General features: G+C 32.4%; 1 protein-coding gene across 1 annotated transcript; it reads right to left on the bottom strand.

Moving 5' to 3' along the window:
* Window positions 1–1,224: 1,224 nt before the first annotated feature.
* LOC147385679 (exocyst complex component EXO70H1-like) lies at window positions 1,225–3,685 on the bottom strand. The gene has a single exon (XM_086424297.1). The coding sequence runs from the start codon at window positions 3,494–3,496 to the stop codon at window positions 1,586–1,588; it is 1,911 nt and encodes a 636-aa protein (XP_086280423.1). The 5' UTR covers window positions 3,497–3,685; the 3' UTR covers window positions 1,225–1,585.
* Window positions 3,686–15,033: the final 11,348 nt, after the last annotated feature.

The following is a 15,033-nucleotide window of genomic DNA, read 5'->3' as shown; positions in this document are numbered from 1 at the left end:
ATTAATTTTTCGATGCGGATCTAATGGTTTAATAGGTTTTGAAAATTTCCAACTTCAAAAATATTCTTCTTTTTGTTGACCTACAAATTTTCTCAAGATATGTATTTAAAAAATCTAGGATATTATAAAGGCTCAATGGATTCTTATGGAATCCGTGCAAATCTTTTCAGTAGCTTCCCATTGAACAAAGATTATTCACAAAACAACACATACTTCTATTCAATAAGAAGTTATCGGGATTAAATAAAGATGTTCAGTAGTATCTTATCAAAGTTTGTGCAAAACATTTTAATAGGATCATGCTAATAACCTTGGGAAGTGACACTTTTTAGGGGAAACAATATTGAAATCCCAATCCATTTAAAATAATCATTTTCAAGTTTGAAGGCCTTAAAAATTATTGGTTTGTTGGCCCTAACAAAGATAAGTTCAATATGAAAAACAAATACAATTTAAAATAAGGTATATTCAACCCTAAAAAATAAATATAAATTGAAACCTAAATAAAACTTACCTTCAATGTAAAAGGAGAAGAATGTCGCTAATTTTAAAGAAGTGAGATATTGTAGGGAAATTGCCACAATAATTCTAACGAATGCCAATGAATTTCTCTTTCGTTATGAAAACTAACAACATGATACTTAGGGTGGTGCACTACAATACTCTTGGCTTTTGATCAAAATGAGTCTGATTATATTAAGTTTAAATGTCAAAGTTGGGGCATATTTGGAACTCAAATTTTGGCATTAATCTGCTTCTACTCCACCTTCTCTCATTATAATAATAAAGATGTATGATACAATAAAAAATAAAAATATTCAACACTAGAGGTTATCACCACTACTTTATTTACAACCATGGATCGAACATAACAAAATGAGCCCTAAATTACAAACCAAAGGAATCCAAATATATTCTTCTAGTATAAACACTTTAAATATGGGAAAAACATATAAGCACAAAGTCGAAATAGAAGGACATGGGATTTGACATTTGGAAAGACCCATTTGCTCCTCCTAATCTTATTTACCTCAATGCAATGATTTTATTTATTTATTCATTCATTCATTTTTTTTAAAAGGTAAATGTTAATAAATCATCTACCCCAAAAGACCGATCTAATGAGAAATGTGCAACTATGAATATAATAAGAGGATCATGAGTCGGATTAGGGTACGATATGTGAGCATGTGACACCCAAGAGTGGAGACGAATAACAACACGTCAACACTCAACAGTAATGATAAAAGATTTGATCTTAACTAGTTATTAACATGAAATTGAATAAAATACTTTAATATAACTTCAAATTTCATTTATACCCAAACTGTGAAGGATAATTTCACACCAATAAAATGGTGTAATGTGTCATCTCGAGACACTACATCAATACTAGGAGCATGCTTGATGTCTCGGATGTGGATTCGAAACCGAATGATTTGCTGCTATAAGTTGTACTTCAGCCCTCATCTTCTGGATATTGTTACATGTCTTGGAGTGCGTTTTTCGAGACCCTACATTTGTTTCAGGCATCTCGAATTTACAAAAATACACAAATTGGGGAGCGAGGAGGCGACGAAAGCTTTCAAGAATAAGAAGACGATGATGATGATGATGAAGAACCTGAAACTCCCGTACCGTAGAACATATCCGATAAGTAATTACTCAGATTATCGGGTGTAAATCTAAAATTAGAATCTAAATTCTTCTCTTCTTTCAACGCAAATCGATACTTGTCATAAAAAGGCCTATACGATGTTACCAACTTATCACAGATGGATTCTTTGATATCGTATCTGAGCTTACTGTCTGGTACGACCCATGAAGATTGCGTCCGAAACACTGTTTCGAAAGCAGAATTGAATCCCTTGAAGTAATTCTTCGCCTCCTCAAGAGAAATTACATCAGTTGGATCCTCAGGTAATGTAGATAGAACTTTACTCCACCCCATTCGTTCGTAGTTCGCCGCGTACACACTTACTTTGTTTTCGTGATTCGAAATCCAATCCTCTCCAAGGATGAACCGTAGATTGGATCTACGGACTTTCAAGATGACATGTTGGAGATTGTTAGCGAGGAAGAGATACGATAATGAGACATCTTTGTATTGTTCGGCCTTGACGTCGAGCTTGCAGAGAAGAACAAGAATTAACCAAGCTAATCGAATAGAGACTGCAGACCTTTCATTGTCGTCAGATTTCAGATTTTCAAAGTAAGATTCTGGTAGAGGTGATTGAACCGGCAATGGCGAGTCGCCGATTATATCAGAGAGAATTTCGCTATAATCGGCGAGGAGACATGTATAGCTCATGGCGAATTGGGTGAGAGGATGAATTCCACCACCTTGAACAGGGGATTTCGACGAGTCCTTCTGAATCAACCTTTCGAAATCTGACATCATTGTACGGACCGAGTCGCCTAGATTGACGAGTGAGGACAAAGCTTGTGATCGAACAACAGAGGTCGATGCGAATGAGAAGATGGATTCTATCTCCGGCCAGAGATTTGAGATTGCACCATAGAGATCGAGCATGCTAAATATTTTTTCGGAAGATTTTTTCTTGATTTTCGAGGCGAGTTCAGGGAATTGGAAGAGATGTATGGCTCCTTCTCTAGAGATTTCGGAGAAGCAGGATTCTCGGATGGAATCAGAGGAGGAGAAGACATGATCGCAAAGAATTCTTTCGCCATAGAAGAGTGTTTTAAATGCGAATTTCAATGCATCCAACCAATTTTTGATCTTCATCTCCAACAGTTGCCAATCCATTTTTCGGATCTGATGAGAACTCAAACGCTCGATTCCAAGACGGTAAAGACCTTCATCGATGATTGATTTCCTAATAATCTTGTAAATCTTCACACATTCTCTCCCATAACCAGAAGAAATCATACAATCCGCAATCGACTTAAGATCATACATGGCGATCGTCGAGACTTGCTCGACCTCAGAAATCGAATTACCAGCAATCTGGATCTCATCTTCCGAACCGAGATCATCTTCGTAATCCGAAAGACTCGATCTAGATCTCTCCGATGTAAGTGATGATCTTCCAGAGATCGATTCAGGATCGAGATGAGCTCGATTCATGGAGAGAATCTGATAGAATTCTTTCTCAAGCCTTTTCATAGCGATTTGCATCAAATTTTGAGCTCGGACGAGATACGGAGAAGTCGAATTCTCAAGAAGCAGGAAATGCATAGCTCTCTGTAAATCATTAACGCATTTGAGAAAATCTTTAGCTTCTCTTTTGTTTTCGTGGAAGAGAGAGGTGATCTTTGCATATGTAGAGGTTTCTGGATTCCATTTGTTGATCATCTGCTCAGCCATATTAATGGTTTCTTCCATCATGGATTCAGAGAAGGAGAAGAGAGGACTTGAAGGACTGATTCGTAAAGGAGAATTAGGACTCAGAGAATAATTATAATCCAAAGAAGAAGATGAGTTTCTGTTGGTATTGGAAGTAAAGAAGATGCTTCTCATTCCTTTTATCGGCATTTTTGGTTTTCTCTTTAAAGATTCTCTTTTAGCAAAGATACCAAGAAGAAGAAGAAGAGATTATTGAGCCTCCGTGCACAGAAAGTTTCTTTGTTCTTTACTTTTGTGGACTTCTATAACATTTGGGGGAGAATTGGAGAGGTATTTATAGGCGAACTTGTGGGCGGAAAGAAACTCATAACAGGGGCTCATACCGTAGATATTCCTCGATTTCCGTATATAGTAAAATCTAGGAGTCTTGGTCATTGGATGACGTCGCTGAATAGTTCAGAGAGTGACAGTGTGGTTTAATACTTTCCGGGAAATTTTCCAAGAATTTCCAGGAAGATATATATGTTTTACTAAATATTATACAAATCCCTGAAAAATAAGTTTATTAATATATTATCAGCTGATTCAAACTCTTTGGCTGTTGTAACCCCTCTCTGCCTCTTGAAACGCATTTAGGTTGATAATAATTTATTCAATAAAATAGTAATAATAATAAATAAATAAAAATTGATTAATATATTTGCAAATATAAAATCCTATTCAATTAAAATCCACTATATGGATTGTCGAATCCATTTTCAATTAAGTAGAATGGGAGTTTGCAAATTGTCTCAAAGGGGATAATCGAGAATGAGTTAATTTAAGGCATAGTGGCTCACTTAACAAAATGATACCTATAACTAATATCAATATTTTTTAGAATCACGATCCAGAACAATGTCTTGTTCCTGTAACAACATACGATATCTACATGGCACTTTTTAATTAGAGATTAATACATAAGATTGTGTGTTTTACAAAAAATGATTTTGTAATTAGGTGTCTGATGTTTTTTAAACTCTTAATTAGGAAAACATGCCACGTTGACATGATTCCCATTCTATAGGAACAAGACACAACTCTGGATCGTGATTATGTTATTTATAAATCTTTCTTTTTTTATTTCATTTCTTTTGAAATTCTTCCATACTCCTTGTATTTAGTTTATAATCCTCTCACGTCTTGGAGTTCAAGGTAGAAATCCGACGGCTTTTAAAATTATCAATTGAGGTGTAAAATGTACACTTTGTTGGGTCAGGCAAATGTGGAGTAGTATTAATCTATGTATGGTGTAAGCTAATACCTCAATTTTAGAAAGAAAATGTGGAGTAATATTAATCTATGTATGATGTAAGCTAATACCTCAATTTGAAAAAGAACCCAAGCGTAAGTGAGTCTCTTACCATAGAAAGAAACTAGGAATGACGTGGTCGCTCACGTACGCACGCATATGTCTTTCTCATACCCATTATTAATCTTAGTTTTTCATAATGTTAATCATTTGTTTTCTTTTGAAAAATGATTTCGACGAAACCCCTCTATCATATATTATAATAATAAAACAATATCAAATCCGCTTATCACGCTTCTTCTTATTGAGAAGCGTTTGGTTCAAGGATATGAGACGAATTCATCTAAGTCATGTAAAGCAAAACATTGAAAGCCGCCAGCCAAACACTCTCTTTATAAAGTATACAATTGTGTCCTTCCAAGCAATTCTTTCACTTTTAAGAGGGTGTTTGTTCGACCATTTCTTCGTTCCTTACCAACTTACCCAGTCTGTCGTTTTCATCTCATCATTTTGCTTGATTGAGAATGTGAATTAGTTTGTAGAAATTTAGATGATGTAACCAAGTCAAGCGTTCAGACTAACGAAGCGGTCAGATTTGTCGGAGAGTTGATTCTTCTTTTTTTTTTTATAGGGTAAATTACATTTTAACTCCCTGTAGTTTGGCATAATTCCATTTTGACCCCCCTGATGTTTTGATAATTTCATTTACCTCCTTTTTATTAGGGGTGCAATTTGGTCCAGTTCAAACCAAGAACCGACCCAAACCGATAGATTTTGGGTGGTTTGATTTGGTTTGGAATAAGTTACGATTTGGTTTCAGGTTACAAAAATGGAGAGCCAATTAATTTGGTTCGATTCTCTAATCAAGCTTGTATAAAACCGAACCCCTGTACAATAAATAAATATATATGCATATAATAATTATTATGAATTATTTTAAGAGTTAGTATATAAATTAGTGATCTTTTATAGATAAATTAATGATTTTTTATGGATAAATTTGTGATTATTATATGAAATTTTATGTTTATTTTTTCATTAAAAAATATCACATACAATTTATAAAATATTTGTAATTTGTGGAATGGAACCAAACTAAACCGACTTTAATTCGATTTGGATTGGTTTGGTTGCAATGAAATTTGGTTCGGTTCTAGTTCTTATTTAGTGGAACCGACCTATGTCGATTCGATTTCAATTTGACCACAAACCGAACCGAACCACGTTGCACCCCTATTTTTCATTAATAGGGTTAAAATTTCGATATTATTTTACTATTTTACCCTTGTATTTTATATTTTTTTAATTAAAAAATTTTAAAACAAAAATTAAAATACCCCAATCTAAACATTCATTGAACCCATTTTTTCACAGGCATATTTTTATTCATATAGAGGAAAAATATTTTTAAAAGGGCAAAATAATTTTTTATAAAAGGAGCCTAACAATTAGATTGATCCCAATTTGATGGAAAGGGGTAAGTGAGCCCCTTAATTAACTATAATGGAGGTAAGTGAAATTATCAAAACACTAGTGGGTGTAATTTACCTTTTTTTATAGACAAATTAAAATTTGCTCTTATATCAATAATAGCGGTAAGATCGTGTTGTATTGGTTCATTGACTTGTAAAAAAAATAAACATCTCAATCATTAATACATAAAATCCTAAGTTTGATATTTTTCCTGAGGACGTGTGTGATATACTTGGATTACATATTTTATCTTAGCTTGAACATTTTTTTTTACTTACGTTAAAGTTAATTTGAAATTTCATAGAATCCAAATTTACTAATCAAAGGCATTGCGTAAATTGTTGGCATCCCCAATTTAAGAAAATACCAACATTAGGAAAGCCTGTTATATGCATGGTGCCTTACAATTAGTCGATTTAGGATTTTGTGAAATTTTAGATTGACTTTTTCCATCAATAACAAAATTCTCATGAATCCTCAAATTCTTTTGATGCATGTTAATTCAAAATTATGTCCCATTTGATATGATCTCCATTGGACGTTAAAAATAATAACATTTTACTGGTCTCGACATTTAATATCTAACAACATATTGATGTTATAATTTGCTTATCTTCAATCGTTTCGAAATAGGGATAATATTTGGCATAAATTTAAAATACTTTATTTTTAAAAGAAAATAATTAACCCCAATTTATTTTTCCAATTTCCAATTGCACCAATAACAGTCTCAAATTAAATATTTGGCATTAATTAAGTCATGGAACTAAGAATTATTTTAAGTTTAATTTGATGGGGCATGTGCTTAATTGAGATCGATAGCCATAATTAATTTTAAACTAAAAGAAATTCCCTCTCCTGTAAAACATGAGTTCATAAAAAATTCAATTAGAATTCAAAAATACAACTTTTTCAAGAATTTAATATGAAAACATATTATATTATTTAATTAACTAATTCATTTCCTATATAGAGAAATAATTTGTGACAAAGACATCTATTTGGATGACATGATTTCAAAACTCATCCGAGTTAACTCAGTATCAAGGTTGAACGGTACAAATGCACAAGTCATTTTTTTGACCGAGATTTAATACCTTACATTTAATTTTTTGATTATTTGAACAAGACATCTCAAACATATTAGAAAACTTATCCAAGACAACTTGGTATAGGGCCTAGACAAGACGAGACGCGAAACTGAGTTTTAAAAACATGTTTGCGTGAGCCTTTAATGAGAAAATGAAATAAAAGCCTGTATAAGGTGGTCAATTGTTGCTCTTATTATTCTATAAGAGAGATTTTGGTTCACCTTCCACATAACTACTTATAAAGCGATGTATGAAGCTTTCGGGGTGTTATTTGTCAATGCCGTCATGACGTTGTGTCTTTTATAAATTTCAAAAAAATGAAGCTTCGACGTTTTAGACCATCGGTTGTAAATTACAGTAATTTTAATAAATTAAAAAAGGGGTTATTTACATTATAAAACTTAGGTGAAGAAACCATGAGTCTTTAGGAAAGAAAAAGGGAATTGGATGTCGTAAGATGTGATGATGGTGTGGAAGGAAAAATCCAAGGCAAGATGGGATCGCTTTCATACTCTTTATTAGACCTAGCTGGCGGCGATTTGTGACGGCTAAAATCAACATATACGATGTGAGAATGAATCTGAATCATCCATTAAGTAAATAGAAAGAATCTTAATGATCCAAGTATTAAAATCAGTTTTACCTCAACCCACTAATACATGTGGGTTTGTATGATTGGTCAAACTCAAATTCTGTGAAATTTTGGATTGACTTTTTCGTAAATAAATTTTATTTTTAATTTGATGGAAGATGATTTTTTGTAATTTACAACACTCTTAGAATTACTAAGTACATTAGAATTGGAAGATTGATGAAAAAATAAATTTTTTTCTTAGAAAATCGATTTTGCACATGTATGATTGTGCATTTTTATGGAGAGAAAATCATTTCATTAAGAAATTATATTCCCTTCTTGGTGAGAATATTGTCCCACTCCTACACCCCCTGTTAGAGGAAAATAAATTTCTTGCAAAAATGAAAATCAACTCTCTTTTTGAAGGAACAAAATATTTTATGGAAAAATATATTTTTTCATAGTTATTTATTTAGAGATTATTTTTCACAAGAAAAAATATAGGGTGTATTTACAATAAGGGTAATGGGGCATTTTTTTTCGATTGTTAAGATGGACTTCAACCCATGATCTCGCAATATTTTTCAAATGTGCCAAAAGGGTAATGGGTTACTTAATGCCTGAAACGAATTCTTAAAAATTATAAGGATTTAAATGCTATTAAAAAAATCGCCACTATTGTCTTCACAAGAATTTTAAAATTTGTATAGTCAAAATCATGGTTTCTTCCCGAGAAAATATTTGTTGGGGTAATCAATCAAACCCTTAGTCTCCATCACTTTTAGTTTACTTGACTTTAAGTCAGCTTACATTTATGGAATCACACCCCGACAACCAAACCATCATGTTCTATGTCATTAGTGGCTTGAATTGCACAATGTATCAGAAGTCTTTCAGGGCTCCTATTATTCACCAAGTCTATATCATTAGTGGCCCATATACATTCAAATTATGATATTCTTTATATCATAATGCACCCACTATTTCTAGAATGTGACACGTGGCAATTTATAGGGAGGAGAGTAAGGGTGTCAATGGATGGTCGAAAATTCAAATTCAAAAAATTGGATATCGAATTCGAATCCGGATAATTTTATATATTTGAATCCTTATTGGATACGGATTTGGATATTAACGTTTCGAATCCGATAATATCCAATTCAAAATAATATATAATATATATTATTTTATTTGATTTATTTATTATATACATAATATAATATATATAATAAGTATTTTTATTTTTAATAATAAAATATCAATTGGATAACAAAAATTTGTGTTTTTTTTTTTTTTTTTATATACAAATTATTCAAATTCTAATTGGATATTATTCGATATCCGATAGGACAACTGGATAGAATTTTAGATCATCTATTGGATTCGAATTTGAGGAGAGGCGTCCTTATCATGCATGTGATCATGACTATTATGAGGGCACTTCCTTCGGCCGCAAGACACGTAAGAGAAGAGAGAAATAATTACAAATAATAAGTCGAAAGTCTGAAATATAGGTGGCTTGCTCTCTGTAAAGTCTTAAGGACTAAAAGCCGTTAATTTGTTAGTAAGAAAGACCAACTATTTGAAAACAGATTGAAAAGACCGCTACATTTAGATAGTAAATGCTACCATTAAGAGGAAAACTCCGCAACCAAGGCATCCAGAAATCAATTTTAGATTGAGTCGTGCTGAGGTAACACAGGATTTACTATGATTCTCATAATTCTGATGTAGATATGCATACATAATCGTAGATGATTTTTACTCATATTGCGAGAAAACATATCTATAGTTATATGCACATCCCACGTCAGGTTTGTGAGGATTGCAGTAAATACTTTTTGTCATTTTAGCATTTTCCTTTTAGCTTTTATGTTTGTGAGTTGTAAGTAAACTTTGTGTTGATACATGGGGGAAGCGGATATTTTGTAGCACAGTTTCAACGGATGATAGAGAGGTATTTTGGAAAAAAAAAATTACATCTTAGCCTCTTAATCTGATTTTAAAAAATAAATAAATCCAAAAAATAAATTTTTTTTTATATCTATCCATGTCTTTAAAAATAATCGGCTACTAAATTCCCAATATTTTAAGTGTCAGATCTACTTGTATTATTGATATGGCGCTCTTTCTACTGTTGAAACTGTGCTATAGGAACCGTGTGGTGCATAGGATCTGCTTCCATATAATGGATTGTTTATCAAATAATGGATTACGATCTCAAAAAAATTGGATTACATTTTTATTTAATTTTGTAATTTTTGCTAGCAATTTTGTCTATGTATAAAAGGTGAATGGTATACATATTTATGTCAAAAAAATTAGCCTAATAATTCAAATTAAATGGGTATAATTTAGAGTCCAAACACACATATCGGGATTCAAAGTTCTTGATCGTCGAGTTTTCGGCCATTGAGAATACATATCGATTTGTTCAATTGTTGCTTCTTCAAGCAACAACTTAAATAATTGAGGAGTTATGTGCCCAAAAAGAATTATTAAAATTAATATTAATACTGAATATTTGATTCTCCCTCTTTTTCTTTATATATATACTATACTTACCATAATATTTTGTAGAGTAATTGAGTCAAATTTTTGACTCCTTTGTATCAATGAAGACTAGATGAAAGTAAACACCTTCCTTGGATGGTCAAAGAGTTATATTATTATTTTGGGAATTCTAAGTCTCGAACCCAATTTTGATTTAATTATATTACGATAAGGAAAATGTTGAAATGACAAAAAGTATTTATTGTGATTCTCACAAGTCTGACGTGGGATGTGCACATAACCATAGATGTGTTTCCTTGCGATACGAGTAAAAACCGTCTACGATTATGTATGAATATCCACGTCAGAATTGTGAGAATAGCAATAAATACTATGTCACCCCAAGCACGACTCTTACGACAAACACCACCCAAGATTGGAAAACTATTGAAAAATCCTCGGGCATTTTTTTGCTTCAGCACTCGTGAATATTGACGACGTAAATGTCTTGCCAGCTATGATGAAAAAGAAGAAGTCCATAATATTGCAATTGATTACGTGGTCCTTCATTTAGGCCCCACCACCTTCATCACTAATAATGAAGTCTGCCTTATTTTCTAACTTTCATTTATGATGACATAAGATTGAGAGGCGGTTTGTTTACCAATATTTTCAGCCCTTAATGTTGAAATATAAGTTTTCAGTATTTATTGAATTTTCAGCACGTTTGTTTACTTCAAATTTTCAGTATTTTTGACTGAAAAAAAAAAAACGAGTTCGAACTTATTTATTTCTTTTTGCTGAGGTGTTGTCTTTTTTCCGTGCGAACAAAGTATGTCCTGAGCATGAAACACACCGTAAGACTGAAACCAAGGAGAGACTTTCTTCCTCCAAGTGCTTATAGGTTTCTGCTGAGGGTAGTTTTGTAAATTGGAGATGCCATTCTATACAAAGGGGTTCATGTTTGGTAGATTCCATATCTAGTCGGCAAAATTTGAGTGGTCATAAATACCCCCATTTTATATTTAAATTTAATATATAATCTTGATCATTTAAGTATAAAAAAATTGCAACTTACAACCGTATAGGCACATTGCTTAATTTTCAAAATTACAGAAGAATCATTTTTTACTATGTAATCTTTAAAAACTCTTTAATCAATTTTTTAAATTCATTTTTTTTTCCTATCTAACTTTTTCCTCACAATGCTCACAGGCTTTCCACTGCATACCACACCAAGCCTAATGAGGGTAGTTTTGTAAATTGGGGATGTCATTCAATACACATTGGCTTATGTGGTGGATTTCGTATCTTGTGAGCAAAATTTGAGTGATCCTAAATGCCTCCACTTTTATATTTACATTTAATATAATTAAGATTATTTTGGTAAAAAACAAAAAAAATTGCAATGTACAGCTGTATAATTATGTTGCTTAGTTTTCAAAATTACAAAAATATCTTTTTTACTATGTAACCTTCAAAAACTTTTTAATTTACCTTTTAAAATTTGCACATACCACCTTCTAGTGACTAATAATGAAAACTTTTTTTAACCTAACTTTGTTTATGATGATAATGAGATTGAGTATGAAACATAAGGAAAGATTGAAAAAAAAAAAAAACAGGGGAGGGAGTTGAAAGAAAGGCATTTTCGTAACAGGCTTCCATCTGAGTTCCACACAAGAGGGTAATTTCATAAATTGGGGATGCCATTCAATACATACGGTCTAATGTGATTGGTGGATTCCAGATCTTGTGAACAAAAAAAAAAAAAAGTTCAGGGTTAAAGCATGCTTAACAAATCTTGTGTCTCGTCCCCCCTTGTCAACAAGTGACCGAGTTGATTTGTTTGAATCATCTAATTTTGGATTTATCAAATTATTTTATAAATTTGTATGTAAATTTTTTATTATAAGATGGATTAATAGATGCTGAATTACAAAATCCAATTTTTAACATGTGAATCATTAAACATTTATCATTCTATATCAAAACATATTAAATCCAATTGACTTGGTCAAATTTCCATTAACTTGACCAAGATTTTTAAAATTTCGAACAAACTATCTAAGATCTTGGACTGATGAAGGTGATGGATGTTTCACATTGACTATCTTAATTATTATCTCTAAAAATTAGGTTTATTGTTTTTTTTAAAACTATGTTTTGAAGCATAATTTTAAAATTTGAAAGCACAAACTTGACTCAAATGTCCATCGATTCGAGTCAAGTCAACAATTTGGACAACTCAAAAATAGATTAATATTATATATATTTTTTGTAATATTGTACTCTAAAAAAATACTATATATAATTTTTTTTTAAAACAAAGAAGGGTTTTAGGTAATTTTGATTAGTTTAAAACAAAAGAAAAAGGTTAAAGTGGCATTTTAGATCATGGAGAAATTTTAAATACTCACAAAAACATGGAGGAGCCAATGTGCCCCTCTGAAGGAGACAATTTCTTCACAGTTTTAAAAGTGGTCCCAAATGGAAATAATTTTTGTTTTTGTTGTGAGAGTCATGATTTGAAAAGGGCAAATTATGTGCTCCGTGGTTCTCCACATGTTTTGGACTACGTGGCACAATATGTTGCTTATTTTTCATGAATCTTGACTCTGTCTAATGGTTGACCTGTGGATTGTAGAGGGCAGAGGCTGATGAAATACCACGCTGCTTCACGATGACTGTGGAAAACGTTGTAGAATCTTCTAGAAAGCTGTTTATATTGACTTGGCGTAAAATAAGAGGCTGGGTTGCCTCGTTCTTCTGAATTAGACGCCACATCAGTTAATGCTGTTTTGTTTCTTCTGTGGGGTCCACAAATATACCATGTTGGCCGATCCACACCGTTCAATGAATTTACTAATCATAATCACCATTGAAGATATCCCTGTGAGGCCCACAGATACCCCCAACTCCATCTTTCTTTAGGATGTGAAGTTGTGGACCCTAAAACGAATGAAACGGCATTTCGACGTCTTTACTTTTTGTTTCTTTCTCACGTGCACTCCTTTTGACTCTTATTTTTTTATTATAGAGTTTTGATCCTAACTACCATTTAAAGAAAAAAAAAATGATTTCAATTTAGATATGGTAGTTCTAGTTGCACCTACTGATTTTGTTCGCTGCACCCATTTATTCTTTGCACCATCCCAAGATTTTGAAATTCTATCTTCACCTACTTATTACTTTCTGCATCCATATATTATCTTTCATCAAGTCACATATTAAATAAGAGTCTCGATGGTTCCTACACACTTCCACATCAAGAAATTGAGACTTTTTTTTTTTTTTCTTTTTCTTATTTTTTCCCCTTTTTCTTATTTATTTTTTTTTGTAACAAGGTGATCCCTATGATAACGGGCCACCCCTTTATCGAACAGGCTTTGTCCTACCCAAAGACCAACTTTATCCAACATGACTAATCTCTGGATCACATGCACCATTCCACCCAAATCACGTGAAGCCATTAAGTAACCCTTTTGGTGGATGGATATAGAGATTTGAAGTCACGATCTGGAAAGCACACCCAATCGCTTCTTACCATCTCAACTAACCCTCAATGGGTATGAGGTACAATCTTGAAGTCCCTTCATCATTATTCATTAAATAAAAGAGGCCAAGTAGTAGTTTTTTATCGAGTCTATTCCACTTCTATAGCCTTCTATGGAAAAATGATTTTTTTTTTATATTAAAATAAGGAGACTAGCTAGTATCCTATTTTATTTTGAAAATAAATGTCCTATAGAGTTTGTGCAAAACATTTCAATGGGATCGGTACAGATGAACTATTGAATACACTTTGCAAGAAAAAATATTGAAATCCTAACCCACAATAAAACAATCATTTTCAGCTCAAAAGCCTCAATAATGTTAAATAAGTTCAATATAAAAAACAAATACAAGTTCAAATAAGATAAATTCAACGTAACAAACAAAAATAAATTGAAACCCAGATAAAAACTTACCCCCATCACAAATGGGGGTGTACTGGGGTCAATTCTTTTTTTATTAAAAAAGAAAAAGAAAGAAACAAGAGTCCACAGAGAGCTAAAGATTTTCTCCTTCAATTGAACTCCTCAAATTTTGGTTCGGTGGAGGGATATACTTTCCATTCTCAATAAGAAAAAGGATGTTGTGCGTAGAAAGTGAAATCAATTAATTCTTTTGACCAGTTTTTAAAATAGGCTCTTTAAAGTGGTGTGGTACCCAGAAAATGTCATGACATCTTCTTGTCTTCAGACGCTTGATGGTCACGGTCATGAGTGAACATGGGCCACAATAACTGCATCCAAAGATAAGAAGAGGGGAAGGATCCTCTATAGTCCCCAGGTGACCAACACCTCGTCTAACGATGAGAAGGGAACAAGATTTTCTATCATTACTTATTTGACGAATTACTAGTTAAGATGCCTCAAAAGTAGCTAGGAAGGGAACAAAATTTTTCCAAAATAAAGTGAAAATATGAGAGTAGTGTAATATTCTCGTAAGTAAATCTCAACCTCACCAATCTCCACCGATGGGAGAAGATTAGTTGTATGTGCAATAAATGGTATTAGACATGTGGTATTAATACAAATCACGACAATCGATCATATGAAAAATGTAAAGCGTATCTCGATGCATTTTTATATTTAGAAATATATTATACACGAACAATATTGTACTCTTATCACAGAAAACCACTTAAAGAGAGTCTCTATTTGTAGATAAGGATAGATTTTCTAGAAAATCCTTAATCCTTAATTTGTTTAATAAGATTTAGTTTTTATCTATATATAAAAGGAGAGTTACTATGTAA

This window comes from Akebia trifoliata, chromosome 14 (assembly GCF_017979445.1).
Source record: "Akebia trifoliata isolate Shusen 1 chromosome 14, ASM1797944v1, whole genome shotgun sequence".
NCBI classification, from domain to species: Eukaryota; Viridiplantae; Streptophyta; class Magnoliopsida; order Ranunculales; family Lardizabalaceae; genus Akebia; species Akebia trifoliata.
The sequence above is the reverse complement of the archived record's forward strand: the minus strand, read 5'-3'. Positions and strand labels throughout refer to the sequence as shown.

Bases quoted from the DNA above. Each gene is read 5' to 3' on its own strand.
- LOC147385679 (XM_086424297.1), bottom strand. From the start codon at position 3,496: ATGCCGATAAAAGGAATGAGAAGCATCTTCTTTACTTCCAATACCAAC.